Below are 16,990 nucleotides of genomic sequence, written 5' to 3' on the forward strand. Positions count from 1 at the left end.
ATTAATACTTAAACTTCTAAATTAGTTTTAATATCTGTAAGGAATCAAGCAAATCCCTATCAACAACTTGTATTACTTCAATGTTCCATGACTTCATGTTTCTTCTGCAAGATGAAGAAATTTATATAAACCCCACTGTAACAGTCTAATCACTAGAATTACAATGAACATAACCCATAAGTGTACCATGTTTGAATGGGCCTTTCTGGGCATCTCCTTACTGCAGTACAGATAGAGAAATTTATTCATCTGTGACGTAGCTAAGCGATCTCTGATCTCCAGGTCTTGAACAATAAAAACCTGTCGTGACACTGGCTGCTCCACCAGACTACATTCACCTTCTGCACCACCTGGAGGATATACCTCATGCTGGAATTTCACCTTTTGAACAGGAGAAAAAAAAACCCCAGTATACTAAGTTTCAGTGAAAAACTTTAAAAACAAACCAACAAAAAAACCCAACCCATACCACATGTAAGATTTTTTATTATTTTAGATCTACAGCAATAATACCAGGATTTCTGAAAACTATTCATTTTTTTAACCCCTAGTAGTAGAAATCTTCTAATTCCTAGTTATGTACATGTTCATGTTTTAGGATGCAAAATCAAGCCATAACAAAGAATCAGTGTAACATAATGAACAATTTGGCTTTAATATTGACTCTGATTTTTCCTCTCAACGCTGAAATCTTTCTTACATGATGTCAAAGCCTGTACCAGGCAGTCTTTGAGTTCGTGAATCCTGCCCCTTCTACACTTAGGAAAGTAAGCTTTCTTTCATACCAACAGCTTCTTCAGTAGCTTCTTCAGCCTCCATTTCCTTTTACTTTACATGCTTTAGTCCATATATATTCTAATCTATTACCTTTCTGAAATTCTAAATAGTACTGAATGCTTTCCCTTTCCCGATCTCTTGATGTAGTTCTCATTTTCAATTAAAGACTTGTGGTTACCTAGAAATCTTCCCCTGTATCAAGAACCCCCAGAGCATCCTTGCCTGCAATGTAATGAAGCAGAGGACACGTTGCAAGCAAAGCAGTGGCCTCTACTGGCCAGATACTATAACGTTAAGAAACTGTTAAGAGGCAAGACTCGACACATGTGATAATGAACATTGTAATACTGCTCGGGAAACTACGATTTAAAAACTCTCATTTTCTTCTTAATTTCTTTTTTAAAGAGAAATATTTTTATTGTACCATGCTAGAGGGAGAAATCAGGGAAAAAAGACAAAGACTATGCTTCAGTACTAACAGCAACTCCTTAAATATCTGCAAATTAAGAGAGATTGCTACACTTCTACCTACAAAGTTTTCCGTGTGGAATATTAAGCATTTTAGTTTTTTCCCCTCTTTTTTATTGCAATGTCATATTTTTTTCTATAAAAGTCTAAAGTACGTATCAAACATTGCTGGCAAGATAAAGTGACAATGGGATGAATTTTAAGTTGTAGAAACAGAAACAGACCATAAAAGGCATTTAGTTTTATGCAGTAACTTTCATGTTTATGGAAATGTTTCAAAAAGCCTTTGTAAAATAAGGGTTTGTTATTTATTCAGCTAACATGAAATTTGGTTAAGTCCTTGCCAGTATTCTTCAAAATGCCAGAATCAAGCACCTAGTTTGTATGTTAGAGCTAAGCATAGGATTGAAAACAACAGCAACATACTTATTCCTGAAGGATACTAAGTATGTTAGGAACAATATTATTATCTCACTGAATGTTATTTAATATCCAGTTATCAAACTGAGTGGCTCGACAGATCTAGGTCCCAGCTATTTTGCCAGTTGCCTAATAAGTATGTCAACAGTCTGAGTAAAACTAAAAACAGAAAAGCAGCTGTAAAATGTGTTTATAATAAACAAGAGCTTCAAGAATAATAAATATCCTTCATCTTTAGAAACATGTTTATTCAGCAAGTAAACAACACTGTGCTAGATGAACGGATACATTTTTTGTTAAATTCTTAGTTCATCATCTTTAAAGTGATGGCTTAGATGTAGTTACTAACTGAAGAATTCTAGTGGAAAACTTATCAAATGGATAAAGATATTCACACACAGTCATAGCTGAAGCTGTTTCTGTCACTTACCTTGCTCAACTGTATTTCCATTAGGAAATCGGGGTTTCTTCCCCGTCCCCCACATACTGTACTCCGCCCATGCCTCGTTGGTGTATGTGAAGGAGAACTATGGGGACTTCTGCAGATATAAAAAAGAGAAATACACATTCACAGACTAAATTTTAAAAAGTTACATCAATGTTAATCTAACTCTAAAAGCATGTATATTTCACTGGATAGAAAATACCGAAAAAAAATACTACAGGTTGTGTTACTGCTAACCAGATAAATTCTTTTTATCGATCAAGTAATGTATACTAGATGTATGCCATCCACCAAATTAACATTTATAAAACATTTCTTAATCTGTAGGAAAATTTAACTTTTAACAGAACCCTGAAAAGCAAACCCATCACTCCATCCCCCAAAACAAACACCAAAAAAAATCCAGTTTGTCCAGATTAAGACATATGACAAATACATTCTGCTGTGTGAGAGCCAAGCGGAGTAAGAAGATTCTAGATGATCTTTAAGTTACCTTCCAACCAAAGCATTCTATGATTCCTTGTGAAGAAGGTATAAAGAAGTAAGAGAGGGAGGCCTGAGAACAAGCCTCAAATCAAAAGAAAATATTTAAAATTTTTTTAATCTACAGAATTATATGAAATGCTTACATGAAACTTTTAGCTGGAGATGTTGGTGGTGCAGTCCCAAAATCCCTTCCACCATAAAGATGCCAAATAAGAGAGATTTCCTTTACAACATAGCGTACCAGAGGGACAGGAAAATGAAGAGGAGCTTTGCTTGTATCTGTTTTTTTTATAGGTTGGCTGAAATGATTTTCCTTTATGATAATTGCATCATCAACCAGTATTTTTATTACTGGCTCTTCCTCTTTTTCCTTATGAAAACAAAAAAAAAGGATGAAGCACTGAGAAGGTGAAATCTGCTGTTTTTACCAAGACATCTAAATCTTGTAAAAAAAATTTCTATGTAAAGAAATTATTCTGTACTGTCCTCTAAAGCTTATATCACACATGCTTGGTTTATGAATTATTCTTATAAAGTATCTTAAAGACAAAAGCATATAAAATTAACATAGAAGTTGAGAAGTAGTTAAAAACAACATCCAAACTTTAAATAAAACAAAACAAGAGTTGAAAAACAAGCAAAAAGCTATGGAAGAGCCCAGACTACCATATTAGCACTTTTGGAAACAAACAAATTCAAAGGTAAGCAGGCAAATACAACTTCTAGTCTGGGATCCAGAACTGCCTTTGGCTATTAAGAATACAACCAGAGATAATACAAAGAACATGAATACTGTATGTTTTTAAAGAGTTTGACCACAGTTTCCTAAATATTTTAATGATGTGGACAGACAGTGGTGTGAAGTGACACACAAGCTTCTCTCCAAGATTAGGCAAGGATCTTAGGCCCATAAGAGCACTGAAAGTTTAGACTATGACAGTAACAAATGAAAGGCTAGAAGATGTGAAAAGCTGCCATTTTGATAAATACTGTATTTTGCTCAAAACATTTTTTTTCTAACTCTGCCATGATTGTTAGTCAAAATGACTTTAGTAACCCATTACTAAAATGCAGGAAAAATGGCAATAGAATTTAATACATTACTCAGATCAGAGAACAATTACATACTGCTAAGACATAGAAAAAGCATACATATTTGAAAATACTTGCATTCATTCCTAACAATGCACAACAGGCTTTCAAGCAGATTATTTCTTTTGCTACACTATTTACTGTTAAAAATATTACTAAGCAACCACAAAAAGCTATGAGTGTTAATTTAAGATCTTTCTCTAATTCAATTTGCATATAGATTTTTCAAGTATTTCACAGAACTAACTCTTACAGCAACAGCAACTTTGGGTGCAAAGAGAATGCAGAAATCATCACTTTCTGCAGGAACATCTCCCATTGCCTCATTTATCATGTGATGAGTGAATGAAGCATAAGTGGGACTTGAATCTTGTGACACATTTCCACTTTCGTCTGGAAACAGGAAAAGATCTGAGCAAGATGGCTCCTGAGTTTGAGATCTGTCATCTAAAACCCCTGTGAATTGAAGGAGAGTGGGAAAAAAATTCAGTGTAAAAATCTTTTAAAAATAGGAACAAAATAATGTAACGGTTTACTAAAATTTGACTTCAATTACATCAAGGCAATTTTCTCAGTGATTCTTGAATCGATTTGCACTACAAAACTCTTCATTAAAACAACCCACAGATAAAAAAAAAAAAAAAAAAAAAAAAGCAACCACTTTTGTGTCTGAATTTCTCATTCTGGTAGTAATCACCAATTACACTGACTACTGCTAACCTTCAATCAACAGAGGGACCAAACACCATGGAAACACTGAAATTTTCTAACTGCAGTACAAAATCCTCACCCAACTTCAATCTGGATTTAAATTTTGCCATGGCATAGAATTCATAATCTTTAGAGAAAATTCACTATCTTGCTCTATCTGCTAATTGAAAGAGTTCCTCATAGATAAAAGTTCTTCCTTTGATTCAGACCTGTATCATCCTCTTGGAACACCATCATCTCCAAGACAGAGGTCTTTGATTCCTTCACACTGCAGTCTTCCATACATACTTATACTCCTAGAGAATGTGGGGTCTTGACCGAGTCCCACAAAGTCAGATTCCTTCCTTGATGTTTTCAATATCTCAGTAATGTGTATTTAATTAGAATATTTTGCATTATTGTTACCAAACACGAGAATCTTTCTTCCGACATTGAAGGTACACTCCCATTCTTGTGGCAGCATTTCTACATACACAGCTTTCAATCCCACTTTTCTTCCAGAAGGATTGTACTTCGTTAAGTAGTCATTCCTCCAGATGATCCTTACCATTAGACTCTGGCTTCATGGCAGAAGCAGTCTGTTGAATCTCTATTTCCTCCATTGCATCACTCATCAAATCCCGTAAAATCTGCTGCTCTGATTCTGCAAGGACAGCTCCATGGGAAGATGGTTGGCTAAAGGTCTCTACCTGTAGGAGGGAAATTATACATAGTTACATCTTTAAGACAACTTCAATACTGTGTTGGACAAGATTTCACTAAGAAAGCTTGATACACAGCTCTTAAACTCTAAGTAGTAACACCTTAACTTTATAAAAAATCAAGTGAGCTGAAACTCTAGGCTAGACACTTCATAAAGTAGGCTAGATCCAGGGTATTTAGATCATCAGAGAACTGGACAGCTCATATATGCACTGGAATTTCCTCTTTTCCACAGCACAAACTATTTTAAAACATTATTAACCAAAGCAGAATAAAAGGGACTATTTTACTTTCTAATATATTTTAAGCTAGATGCAATCTATTAATTTCTTTGCAGGAAACACCATTCTTTGGAAACAGAATGGGGAAATAAAAATGAAACATACTACCAGAAAATACACAGTTGATATTATTTTGCCTATTTATACCTTCATTTTTGGCTTGCTAACTCCACGTTTCATCTCTGTCTTAGCGGGTGGATGTAAATCACCATAACTTGCAATGTATTGTATGAGATTCATTAGTGCAGCACATGAATCGGAGCAGGTACGAATATGAATTACATCACTGGAACAGTGCAGTTCAAAACGTGGCTTAGCCTAGACAGCAATGATCAACAGGTAAGAATACACTTCAAATCAAAGGTTCCATAAAAATAGCCTCTATAAAATAAATAGAAAGTAACTGTGTAACTAGTGAAAAAGGATTTTTTAAAAAGTATATATAAAGTAAACATTCCCTGATTCTAAAGTGTAATAAAGCAATTATCAAATACCAATTTGTAATGGAGAATTTACATTTTATATTTTATTTGTAATTAAATACTTACTCTTTCCTCATCAGAATCAGATTTTACTGCTGTAATGGTTAGTTCCAGCAGTCCCATATCCATAACACGAACATAATCTGAAAGAGAATGAGTATTTAAAAAAAAAACAACCAAAAAAGAGAAGTAATAAGCACCATCCTTATTATGTGTTTTTGGTCATTAAATGATTTAACATGAACATTTAAAGGAAACTTTTATGTCATTTTTATGAGGATTATTCTCAGAGTTCAAGTTTCAGCTACTTATATCAAGAACTCAAAGCTTTTCAGTTCAATACATCACTCCCACTACCACCATCTGTGTGCAGCATAATCATTTAAGATATTTATTCTCATCCCATCTGTGTGAGTTAAGCAAACAGAGACACACAGAAGCTGGGTAAGTATCCTAGCAGGTTTTTTAGCTGAAGTAAAAGAGAGGCCATTTTCACATTGCACTAGTCTTTCAGGATCATGAATTACCTATTCCCCTCTTTCTTGTTTAAGCAAGACAGGAATATCTTTACTCTGTTCTTCACTAGAGATTTCTTACCTAAGGTAAGTGCCATTTGTGTGCAAATGGTTTCATGATTTCTCCAACTCATTTATTAAATACTGAAATACTGCAATCCTTAAAGGCTGCTATGTGAATGAGAGCCAAACAGTTGGTATTACTCTTTTCAGAACCTAGAACTTTGTGCCACAGAATACGTTTCAAGTTCAACTATTTAGAATATGTACCTCACAAAATGAAATCTCTTTTCTATGAAGATTTGTTTCTGTGCCAACTCTAGATTTTTAAAAATAAACTATTTTCAAATATGCATTATGGAATTGTAACCAACTATATGGAAATGTACCTCTGCATACACAAATCCAAACTAGAGCATTGATTTTCATCAAACCTGCATTATTCATTCATATTAAACTTTATGCTCTTTATATGCTCAGACTTCTTCTTAATAGCCTTCACATATGCTGAATTCACCTTTAATTTTGTTTCTTTAGGCTCTGCAATTCATTCGTCTCAACTCAAATATCCTTACCTCTATGAAGATTCACCACAACAGTGTTGCACTTGTCAGATAGATGTAAAGCAGCTTCATCTAAAATTATCCTAATAGAGTGGAAAAAAAACCCAAGACGTAAAGGAGCATGCTAAAGAAATGCTGTGCAAATAAATCACCAACTAAAAGCAATTTGTATAGAAAAAAATATTTAAAATAGAAGTATATCTAGCATATCTGAAATCTAAACTCTTCAACATTTTATAATTTTCATAATTTCCAAATCCATGGTTAATTAAGCACTGCAAGATATATTCAATTTTATTTTATTTGCATTTCAATTCATATATTTGATCGTTCCTAGGATACAAAGTAGCATATTATGGAATTGGCATATTATGGAATTATGTGCTTTTTTTCCTTTTAATAGAGTAACAGAAACAGTTTTTTCAAAGGTCGCTTGCTTGTTTCTATTGATAAAACCTTGTAACCTGGCAGATATTTCACATCAAAACAAGCAGAACAGAATGAATATTCAACTAAAGTTACAAGAAAAACAATTAAAATGTTAGAGGTGTTCAGTCATCACTAAATATTTCCTTAGTTAATATACCGTCTCTAAATTACAAATCTTTAAGTAATGTTAAGGTGTTATTAATTAGCATAATAGACAATTTGATTTCCGGACATCTTTCAACTGTATTAAAAATTGCAGAATTGGTAGTTGCTAAAGAACAGAATCCAACTAAAACAAAAAATATTTAACCTAATGAAGCAGAGGGATTACACATGAGCAAAATATATTTCAAATCATGTAAACCACTGTGATCATTTACACAACACAAATGCTTCCTAGGTCAAAAAAGCAGACAGGCATTACAAGTTTTACAGGAGGTTCCATGTTTCATAATCACTTAAATTATACCTGAGAGTAGAAGAAGATTTATCAACAGCAACACTGCTGGAAATGCTGAAAGTTTCAACAGTAAGTAGAGATCTGACTGGCAAAAACAAGGGCCTAGCAACAAACGAGAAAAAAAAATTAACACTCTGTACCCAATTTAGAAGTGCAATCTAAGCCTTCCAGGTTACCTAACTCAGGTCTCTCCAGGCTTAAGCAAGTGCTTAACCTACTTCAAATTCCTTACAGTTTTGCTAAGTGCTTTCTCTAAACAAATCTAAATAAATATTCTTTAAATAAGTTAACCCAAAAGCTCCTAAGGAATACATATATACATGCAGTGCTACCAAGTGACACACATTTTATTTACCTGTAATCAAGAGCACAGCTCCACAGATGTACATGAAAAGTTGTAATTGTAGCTGGAGGATTATATCCCAGGACAGGCTCATCAGAAATATTCAAAAAATATAAAATCTAAAAATCGCAAACATAATATTACAATATTTCAATAGCTGTTAAATTAAAACCAATTATCCAATAAGAGAAAATTTGGATCAGATATGACAATAAAACACTTGATTAGTGGAAGGAAAAGAGAGTAAACAATCTCAGATATTTAAGGGTGCTTACCCAGTATCCAAATACAGAAAAGCATGGAATATAAACAAGGCAAAATACAACATCCGAGTTGCAGCTTCAAAGGTATGGAGAAGACCAAGCCACAAATGACTAAGTAGATACTTGTACAGCAATCCATTTTTAAAGCATTTCCCAAATACAGTCTAATTCATCTTTCTTTGCAGTTGTTGCTACTGTGTTAATATTTTCTTTATCTCAAAAGCCAACTTTTCTTGTAATACTGTACATTGTTAAAGTTATCTTCAGGTTAGTTTCATTGTTCTGGGGCGAGGGGGCATGAAATATGCACACAATCAAAAATATGTGCATGTGTATTTTATATACTGCTTTGCCATGTTTTACTGCATAAAATAAACTCCTGTCCTCCTTTTGAAGATCTGTCATACTTCTCTCTCAAATCCGTTACACAAAAAAGTTGCTAAATTACTCCAAGCCAAGGACACACCCACACTATTAGCCTTTAATCATTTCCTCTTCCTACCTATTGACCGGTTTTTTATTTATTTCCCTCCTTCCTCTCAAAAAAGATTTCCAAATGCACTACAGACAATGTGAATTGAGCAAAAATTCAGAGCAAAGAAGCAACATGGTGCAAAGCAGGTTACATGAACACACAGAAATATGACACTAAGAAAAGAGTAATGACACAACAAAGTCCAAAGTGCCAAGTTCAGCTCCATGCAGTTACACAATAGAAATGCATGTAAAAATAAACATACCATACATACCAGAGGGCAAACTTGAATGTCAGCATTAACTATCTGTAATCCAGTATGGTGTAAGGTCATGCAACATTACTGCTGCTGTGCTAATAGCACATCCTAGCCCATGCATTTTTTACACACAGCTTCCAGATCAAGACTCTCTAGCCCTGTCTGCCATGCTATACCTCTGCATTCACACAGTACAACCTTTCTAATTCAGAAGTTTTCATGGCAAGTTTTTATGCAAACCACTGCTTCCTACTTCCCCAGTCTTCCTTTCCATTACTGCTATTCAAACAATGTAAAAGAGAAAATGCACAAGGGAGAAACAGGATTTGAAGAATGAAGTGAGCAGGAGGAAAAAACACTTTTTTTCAGTGCTGCAAGTAGCACATTTGTTGGCTTTGAAGGTGGGTTTTTTACATCCAGGATTATCAAGTACTTGAATAGCACTGTACTACTGAGATTTTCCACCTGAACTTACAGGAAAAAATACCTCAAACAACAAAACCAGTAAAAACAGACCCTCAAAAGCAACCTGACATGTTGTGGGTTGAGTTTAGGATGATAACAGGAACTGTAGCAAATGAATACACATGTAAGAATTTTTGATCAAGACTACAGTCTTGTCAATGGTCTCAAAGATACAAAAGTATAGAAAAGTACAAAATACTTTCAGGAACGGAGTAGAATAATAAGACAGCCTAACAAAAATGTTTTCCATAGAGGTTTAGTTTGATAGTTACAGCAGCTGTTTAAGCAATGAGACTGAAACTGAAGATGCAGTTGAGAAAACTGTAGCAACCTGACCTGTTCATGCCAGCTTAAACCTGAAGGCAGAACTCTGTGCTGAAGAGTGGCTCCTCTTAGTCCAACAGCAACTAGAAATTCCTGCACAAGAAAAGTTGCATGAGTTAGTTTACATGAAATAGAAGTAATTATTTGACATCTCATTTATAAAACACAGTCATTCTTTTGCTCCCAAAATCCCTAAGTGTCTAGAAATGAAAAAGGATTGTGGCAGAATGAAAACGTTCAAAATACTTAATAAAGAAAAGCTGGCTAGTTATAGTGCAATACTTTTTGTAACAGGATGATTCAAAAATTAGTTTTGTAGTGGTGGCAGGCAGGAAGGCTGCCTCTTCATTCTTTCTGGTCTGCAGATTCCTTCTTCTCTGGAAAAATTTACCTATTTGTCACCACTACGCCAGCTACGATGTAATCTTCTAGCCATGCTAATAAGTCCTACTGTCAAAGCTAAGCATACCATTCATTTACCCATGCCACTCCAAACAGCTAAGCAAAGGATGCCTAATAAATGACACAGCTAGTGAGCTGAGCAGAAAGCATTAAACTCTTTCCTATTTGTTCTTGCCTGGTTTGACACCAGATTAAAACGCAATCAAACAAAAACAAGAAAAAGGTCAAGAAATGCATTCAGTAAAAAAATACAGTGTGGTCAGCACAGTGAAGCACTGGAAGAACTAGTAAGTTACAAAGATACTTAAATTTTACAATCCACCCAAGACATTCTAACAGAAAATTACAGTTGGAGGATGAATAGTTCAGAATTACATGGTTTCCTCATCTATATCCTTTGCAACCCCACATATAGATGATTCCATATAAACTGAGATAAGCAGTTTGTAAGAGCACAAATTTGAAAATACAGACCTTTGTATTACTCTCTATTTTATCTGATTGGATTTTGACTGCCACGGTAAGCATACTTGGACAATCCACTCCTACACCATCTGAAGTAGTCCTTGTAAGACCATCTTCTTCAGAAAAACAAATTGTAGGTTCTAACCAATGGGGACGTATTGTGCTGGGTAGTCGTACTTCAGAGGAAGGGACGATTCCATCTACCATACCTGCAAAGAGATCTTAAAATGAGTTATTTCATACTTCAAAGCTGTTAATGATGAAATTTTAAGTAAGGAAACTCTTTCTGATGCTTAATGTCTTTAAAATTATATTAATTACTGAAGTTAGGCACACGCATTGACAACCAAAAATTGTGAAGGGGAGGTTACAGATGATAAAGTATTTCAAAACACAGTTCTACCTAAAATCACTAACTTTGAGGCCTAGTTTTTTTTATTAATTAGTTTATTTAGTTTTATTTTATTTTATTTTATTTTTAGTTTTATTTAGTTATTTATTTATTATTATCTTGCTTTGAAAAATCACAAACTTGACTGCCACTGACTCAAACATTTGAGGGGAAAATCTTAAGAAGTTTAACTACATCAGCCATACAAACTGCATAATAAAACTATTTTTTTTGTCTAGTGACTATAGCTAGCTGCCCAGAAAGATACAGTAGCCACTATTAACCTGTACCTTTCCCAATTAAGTAACAAGTAACACACAGGAAGTGTTTAATTTCATAAGAACAGACTGTACAGCTCAACTGCCAGAGGACCACAATATCTTTAAAGACCAGCAGCTGCCTAGGAAAACTTGAGTTACCTACTTGTAACTAAGTAGGTACAGTTCTCGTAAAGTTGTAATACTGTAGCATATAGGAGCATGATCCAATCATGAACTAAAACCATTGTGCCAAATTATACATGATCAGAGGGAAAAACAACATTAAAAAGACAGTATTTCTCCTAAAAAACTTCAAGCTTATCTCATTTCAAATTTAGTCACAAAGCCACTTCAATCCCATCCCTACCTTGATGATATAAATTGAGGCTGCTGGAATGGAGACAAACATAGTGTCTATCCTCAAAACCTTCATATTTAGTCACACTGAAAAGTGAACCACCGTTGAACTCAAACCAGAATTCACCATATTTTCCTTCCAGTGTATTTCCATCATCCTGCTGAAGGAAGATTAGAGATGATAAAATGATTGCTTGCCACGTTTGTTCTAGCTTAAGACAGACTAAATTAAAATCACACTTATTACCAATAAATATTTTCCTGCTTGCATTTAGTTATTCTCATATAAAGCAAAGTAAATGGAACTGCTAAAAATACTGTGCTAGATTATTGTCTATTACAGCAAAACTATATGAATTTTTTATGTGCTAGAAAAGTTGTATGTTATAAACATACAAAAAGTAATATTAGAGATACCTATTCCTTCCAAAAACAGTACATACAGCATGAAGACAATCTCATGGTAAAAAAAAACATAATTTTTTACAGCTCCACTGTCTCACCTTCACATCCGTGAATATTGACACTAATCCATGTGTTACATTTAGCAGAACAGACAGAAAGCTTTGTGAGTTCTTATTCTGGGAGTCAAGCTTTTTCCTTCTGCGTGAACGATAGTTTGGATCAACAGTGGAATAATACTGTAGTGTTTCTTCCTCAGATCCACTCTCGTCATCTATACATAAAATGAAAAACAACTAACTCTCTAGTTAGTACATAATTTTGCCAATAAGTCAGCGTTTTGGCATTGGCAACATGATTCAATTTTACACTTATTTTAATTAAATAGTAATCTATATTTTTTTTTCTTCTTGGTTTAAAAGTAAATCCTTTAAGTTTGCAAGTGCTTTCCCCAATCAGCTTAATCACTTCAGCCACTTCAGCTTTTGAATCACTATAGTGTCTGGATGATTTATTAAGTGTATTACCATAATGAACTGCAGATTTAAATTGACTAAAGCTGTCTTTACTGAAAGTGTTGATGAGCTGGCTGGCCACAGATAGTCCGACACCATAAGAAAGGTTTTCAAACGTTTCTACTGGAGATGGAGCTGTGGGTTCCCACAACAATAAATCGTTGCTGATCCTAGGAAGAAATACATCATTATACAAAATGTATTGCTATATTCCTACTTAATATAAGGTCCGTCAAGCAATTTTCCTTTGAAGACTTTGCATAATAGATTTCATAAACAAGGAAAATAAAAACATTCAAGAGCACAAGAAAGAGTAACGTACTCATGAGTAAAAGCAATAAATAATGGAAGCAATTTTTTTCTGTAATTATTGTATGCAAAAATCAAATTCTAGCATTTGACAGTGATACAAAGGCCTCTACTAGTATTTCATTTCAGTAGGATATGGGGGTGGGGTGACAAAACTGTTTTGATTACATCAGTTTTAAAGCAAAGTTGCAGGAAACATTAGTTCGTTTCAATTCAGGTGAGATTGTGTCTATTGGGGTAAAGATATAAGAAAAATTTAATACAGAATTACATAGACTGTAAAGTAAAAGGTTCATTTTTGCTACTTTGGAAATGAAATGCTTTGGAAAAAAAATGCTTTGGAAATGAAGTAATGTCTACCAAAGGCTAAAATAACATCTCTCTTTCAGTTTATAACACGTAATATGTAGTATAATACCTATTTTAATTTATTTTTATCTAGTTGTATTTCTTTTTTTTTTCCAGACAGAAAACTAACAAATAAATGGTAAACACCTATCCGTAACTTGGATTCATCTTCTCTACATTTTTGTAAGCCTTTGAAAACTGGACTGGTAAGGGTTCCCCCCCTGCCCCCCCCCCGACTTGTAGGTTCTTAACTTTAAATGGTGAAATCACTGAACAAAAAAAATTTAAAAGTGAAGGCAACAGTTTTTTAAAGTACAGAGAAAGCAAATGAAATATTAAGAATAGATATAAGAACAAAGTATTCACTGAAAAGACTATTTAACTTTACACTTTGTTCATAAACCCTGCAGAAACAATATTTAGCACCTGGCAAAAAAATTAAAAAAAATGAACCACTAATCAGATCTATGAGACAGTGGCATCTGATGTTAACTTAGAAGAATGTTTAGGTAGTATTTTATGTTCTTAAAAACTATACAAACAAATTACTGCTCATTCAATTGCTTTTATCAACAATGAATAGCAGAACTAAAAGTTCAGGTCACAATAACCAAAACATTTATCATACTTGCCTATTGTAAAGTTTTTCATAAAAGTTTTTGCTTGGTAATGTTAAGTGAATGTTTGGTAACATGAGTTCCAGTACATAATGAGAATTGCTAATTGTTTTATCCTGAAACTCGGTCATTTCAACTACATCTCCTGGCATCACCATCTGAAAGGAAAAAAAAAACTCTCATGTAAAAAAAAAACCAGAACTGGAAGCCAGAGGATGCATAGTGAGAATATATTAATTTTGTCCACCATAAGCACAAAGCAGTAACAAAATTTTGTAGTACCTCTTCATTTTCAAACATGACCCTACGAGAAGAAAAAGGAGAAGGCTCTGGTCTTCTAATATCACAGACATCCTTCAGAGAATGAGACCCTCCTTCTTCTTCCTCTTGGAAGTTATTGTCACCTTCTTCCTCCTCAGCTGCTATCCTCTCCAGAATAGAGTGCACAGCCAGAGGGTTTATTTTCAATACAATCCTGACATTGGAGAAGTTAGGCAGAATAAGCCATGAGAGATGCTTAGAATTTTTGTATTGATGCACAGTCATGTTTCCTAGCTCTGCTAAGTAACCATTAAATACACAGTCTAAATAGCAAAAATACCAGGGATTTTTTTATCAGACAACATTGTGTTGTATTTGATAGTGATACCATAAAAAAGATCAAACCTATAGGCAAAAACTGACACAAGAAACAAAACATCATGTAAATGGTCTGCTTTTTCAACTTCTTCAGGACCTAAGTAAAACCTAGTGCACTCTCAAAATGCTGCTTGCATTACTACACCGTCAACAGCTACTAACAAATACTACATGGTGTACTGCATTACATGTACATAACATTATAGAAAAATTCATTTGAACCATTATAAAAGAAAATCAGACTGAAAAATGCCCATATGAACACACTGTCAAAAAGCCACTAAATTCTGTGGCAAAAAAAAACAAAAACAAAAACACCAAAAACCAACCACATGTGGCAAACTCTATCAAATCTAAAATTGCTTCTTTGAACATCGTATGACATGCTATAGCTGTAAGGAACTTCTGGTCAGTAACTCTGAAGTATCACAATTTAAATTACATGTAAGGCAATACAGTAAGTGAGGCACAAAATAATTATGCTTACTGCTGCTTACACCAGCTTATATTAAAATTCTGAAGCAAAATTTAAGTGATATTTTTGTTTGTCTCATATGATCACCAATGTAGAAGTAGGAGAAAAGATAAAGTGAAAAAAAAAATCAAAAAATAGCAGAAAGTTTCAAGTTTCAGTCAACTCACTTTCACTGAAATTTACTCAAATCTAAACAGAAAACATTACATATACGTGAAAATCATTCTTTTTTTTTTAAATAAATTCTTGGGTTCTTTTCAACAGCTAAATGTTCCTTCTTTGCAAATCATTTTATAGCATTTGCCACATAGGCAGTCACATTAAAATCAGAAAAGTAACAGTGCTTCATAAAAATCCAAGCAAACCACATCAAAAACCAAAATATTATTTTACCGAGGCCAGTCAAAATTGTCTGATGAAGATGTTATATCTCCATCTACACCACCAGACACCTGGAAAAATTTTATTGGTGCTTCTGTGTTATCTTCTTCAAATGAACCTGAATAAAAAAAGATTTTGAAAAAATTAACATAGGAATGACAGCTGATAAGTTCAGATTGCTCACTCCTCAGGTCAGAGTCCAACACACTAACTTAGAAATGCAGTTACTAAGGTACTTATGTAAATTTTGTCCTCTTTTCCTACAAAAATTAAATATCGATTTTGAGAAAAAAAAACCCAAAACATTTCCCATTATCTTCTAGCTTGCAGAGTTAGAAACCCAGATGCTTCTAATGCATATATCTGCTCTTATTTATAGCACCACTACATTATGTCACAACCTTGAGAAGTACATGGGATGACAAAACAGCAAAGAGGGCTCCAAATGTAAAACAGTCCCTCAGATTTATTGCTAGAGGAAAAGATTTTTAAATTTTTCTCAATTACAGTTATTTAGGCCGTAATTCACTTCATTTATAGACTAGACTTGAGATTTTAATTTGCATAGCTGAAGCATTCCCTTACTAATCTACAAAACTTACCCTAACACCATGATAGAAATAAACTAGAATCTCAGGGATCTCAGTTTAGAGTATAACAGTGTAACAGAAAATAACATAAATATTAGCTCAGACCTCAATATAAGAATGCAAGCATTACACATACATATATTAGCTCCTCCTCTTATTGAGGAAGTATTACTTTGACTCATGCTCAGTTTTAGTACCGAACACTTAACTGAACTGAAGCAGAGACATCTGCTCCAAAATTCAGGTGGAAAAGCACTTTCCACACAGATCCACATGACAGGACCTTTGTCTCAATTATGTAGCATCTGGTAAAAATAAAAAAAGGTGTTTGAATAAAATGTTAATATTCTTACCAGTTAGCTCTTTAAAAGTAAGTTCTAATTTAAGTTGCTCTGGAGTAGACCCTCCTATAAATTCAGTTTTAAATTCTGTATCTGTAAATTCAAGATGAAGAATCTCCTTCTGAAGTGACTTCTTAAACCATGGTCCTCTTTCCTGATCTGACCGAAGGTCGGGAATTGGGAACCGAACAGAGAGATTTAATGCTGGGGCCGTGACCTGAACTGAAACTCTACAGTTTGCAGGAGTATGAGACTCATCCAGAAAAACTTCAGCAAATGCTTTATGCTAAAAACAAAGGAAAACAAAATTCAAATTCAACAAAATAGCACTAGAGTATGGGGATAGATTTTGGTGATGTAGTATTTGAAAAAGATTAATTTTTCATTTATGCTAACACTTAAATGCTGCTGACAACCTGAACCAAGACAAACAAACTTCTGTTGGTCCTCAATCACTGTAACACAGTGCATATGTTGTTCCCCAGCCTTTCTATTACCTACCTAAAAGTGGGTAAGGCCCAGAAGAGGCAACTGGGCT

General features: G+C 34.1%; 1 protein-coding gene across 5 annotated transcripts in view; it reads right to left on the reverse strand.

Annotated features, from left to right (window-relative positions):
- ATG2B (autophagy related 2B) overlaps positions 1 to 16,990 on the reverse strand; it is a 43,692-nt gene that overhangs the window by 12,829 nt on the left and 13,873 nt on the right. For 2 of the 5 annotated variants that reach the window (XM_030452709.1, XM_030452708.1), the window contains exons 15-33: positions 16,465 to 16,738; positions 15,534 to 15,639; positions 14,309 to 14,501; positions 14,042 to 14,184; positions 12,765 to 12,922; positions 12,339 to 12,511; positions 11,846 to 11,996; positions 10,837 to 11,036; positions 9,973 to 10,053; positions 8,187 to 8,293; positions 7,841 to 7,933; positions 6,955 to 7,025; positions 5,931 to 6,007; positions 5,530 to 5,700; positions 4,947 to 5,088; positions 3,942 to 4,144; positions 2,740 to 2,966; positions 2,096 to 2,204; positions 187 to 381 (exon numbers count right to left, since the gene is read on the reverse strand). In XM_030452709.1, the coding sequence (XP_030308569.1) occupies positions 187 to 381; positions 2,096 to 2,204; positions 2,740 to 2,966; positions 3,942 to 4,144; positions 4,947 to 5,088; positions 5,530 to 5,700; positions 5,931 to 6,007; positions 6,955 to 7,025; positions 7,841 to 7,933; positions 8,187 to 8,293; positions 9,973 to 10,053; positions 10,837 to 11,036; positions 11,846 to 11,996; positions 12,339 to 12,511; positions 12,765 to 12,922; positions 14,042 to 14,184; positions 14,309 to 14,501; positions 15,534 to 15,639; positions 16,465 to 16,738 (2,874 nt within the window). The remainder of the gene's footprint in view (positions 1 to 186; positions 382 to 2,095; positions 2,205 to 2,739; positions 2,967 to 3,941; positions 4,145 to 4,946; positions 5,089 to 5,529; positions 5,701 to 5,930; positions 6,008 to 6,954; positions 7,026 to 7,840; positions 7,934 to 8,186; positions 8,294 to 9,972; positions 10,054 to 10,836; positions 11,037 to 11,845; positions 11,997 to 12,338; positions 12,512 to 12,764; positions 12,923 to 14,041; positions 14,185 to 14,308; positions 14,502 to 15,533; positions 15,640 to 16,464; positions 16,739 to 16,990) is intronic. The other 3 variants (XM_030452711.1, XM_030452710.1, XM_030452712.1) reach the window with 3 other exon arrangements.

The sequence above is a fragment of the Calypte anna genome, chromosome 5A (genome assembly GCF_003957555.1).
Source record: "Calypte anna isolate BGI_N300 chromosome 5A, bCalAnn1_v1.p, whole genome shotgun sequence".
In the NCBI taxonomy this organism is placed as follows: domain Eukaryota; kingdom Metazoa; phylum Chordata; class Aves; order Apodiformes; family Trochilidae; genus Calypte; species Calypte anna.